The 1,842-nt window shown below is 49.0% G+C and overlaps 1 protein-coding gene across 1 annotated transcript in view; it reads right to left on the bottom strand.

Moving 5' to 3' along the window:
• Positions 1-1,842, bottom strand: part of LOC107662218 (monocarboxylate transporter 2-like) — a 15,892-nt gene that overhangs the window by 2,640 nt on the left and 11,410 nt on the right. Inside the window, exon 4 of the mRNA XM_016452154.1 lies at positions 455-1,252. Coding sequence (XP_016307640.1) covers positions 455-1,252 — 798 coding nt within the window. The remainder of the gene's footprint in view (positions 1-454; positions 1,253-1,842) is intronic.

The raw sequence follows: 1,842 nt of genomic DNA, 5'->3' as shown, positions 1-1,842 counted from the left end.
TGCCCAGTGTGAAGGGACGCAGGTGATGGAGATTTACGCTGATTACAGAACCGGCTTTACTGGTAAGATGCGCGTTAAATATCGCATGCGATTAATCGTGCAGCCCTAATTTTTAATTACATTTTTAATTTTATTAATTTTCAGTATTTCCACTTTTTGTTTGTATTTAATATTTATATTAATATTTTATCTTGTGTTATTACCTGTCAGCAGCGGTCCGATGAGCACTAGTTATTTTTTAATTAAATTTGACATTTTATTAATTTTCAGTATTTCCACTTTTTGTTTGTATTTAATATTAATATTAATATTTTATCTTGTGTTATTACCTGCCAGCGGCGGTCCGATGAGCACTAGATATTTTTTAATTAAATTTTTAATTTTATTAATTTTCAGTATTTCTACTTTTTGTTTGTATTTAATATTTATACTCATATTTTATCAGTGTTATTACCTGCCAGCGGCGGTCCGATGAGCACCGGACAGCACTCCACGATAGTGGTGAGCCCCACGGCGCTGGAGAACCGCTGCGCTCCCACCAGGTCCATCAGCGTCTCGAACAGGACGGCGCTCACCATGCCGAAGGCGAAGCCGAAGAAGACGGCGTACACCACCATCCCGGTGTAGCTCTCCACCAGCGGACACAGCAGGTGACACACGCCGTTATACAGCACGGCGAAGCTGAAGAAGTACTGGATCCGCGGCCGGACCCAGCGCGAGTTCGCCAGCAGGCCCATAGACGGCCGAGCGAACATGTCCACAAAAGCCAGGATGGAGAGCAGGAAGGCCGCTTGATACTCGTCCACGCCGTTGTCTTTAGCGTACGACGAGAGGAAGACGATCGGCGCGAAGAAGCCCAAGAACATGATGACGTTTCCCGACAGGTAGATGAGGAAGCCGCGGTGCTTGAAGAGCGACAGATCCAGATACTTATTGACCGTCTGCCAGGCCGTGGTCTTCTCCGTCTTAACCATCGGCGGTTTCTCCTCCAGCACTTTGGCGGGGTCCGGCGGGGCCACCAGGGGCCTCATGAGTGATCCGGCCACGCAGCAGTTGAGCAGGAGCCCACCGAGGATCAGGAAGCTTCCCCTCCATCCGTACTCATTGATCAGATACTGGTTAAGCGGCGCTAGCGTGCTGAGGAACACCGGACTGCCGGCCATAGCGAAGCCGTTAGCGATGGGACGCTTCTTGTAGAAGTACTTCCCGATCATCGTAAGCGCCGGCTGGAGGTTGAAGGCCAGACCGAAGCCTGTGAGAGGAAACGAGATGGCAGAGGGCATTGTGGGATACCGGCTGACTCCGGGTACGTTCATCCATTCGTGTGGGGTGTAAAATTGATGAGTGATCCGGCCACGCAGCTGTTGAGCAGGAGCCCACCGAGGATCAGGAAGCTTCCCCTCCATCCGTACTCATTGATCAGATACTGGTTAAGCGGCGCTAGCGTGCTGAGGAACACCGGACTGCCGGCCATAGCGAAGCCGTTAGCGATGGGACGCTTCTTGTAGAAGTACTTCCCGATCATCGTAAGCGCCGGCTGGAGGTTGAAGGCCAGACCGAAGCCTGTGAGAGGAAACGAGATGGCAGAGGGCATTGTGGGATACCGGCTGACTCCGGGTACGTTCATCCATTCGTGTGGGGTGTAAAATTGACCCACATTGAACACTGTAGAATCACGTTCTTATATAAAACCTTAATTGTAGCTTGTCAGAGATATATGTGACCCTGGAGCACAAAACCAGTCATAAGGGTCAATTTTATGAAATTGAGATTTGTACACCATCTGAAAGCTGAATAAATAATCTTTCCATTGATGTATGGTTTGTTAGGATCGGACAATAT

Source organism: Sinocyclocheilus anshuiensis, unplaced genomic scaffold (genome assembly GCF_001515605.1).
Source record: "Sinocyclocheilus anshuiensis isolate Anshui unplaced genomic scaffold, SAMN03320099.WGS_v1.1 scaffold1543, whole genome shotgun sequence".
Taxonomy (NCBI): Eukaryota; Metazoa; Chordata; class Actinopteri; order Cypriniformes; family Cyprinidae; genus Sinocyclocheilus; species Sinocyclocheilus anshuiensis.
Note: the sequence above shows the minus strand (reverse complement) of the source record. Positions and strands in the feature narration are given on the sequence as shown.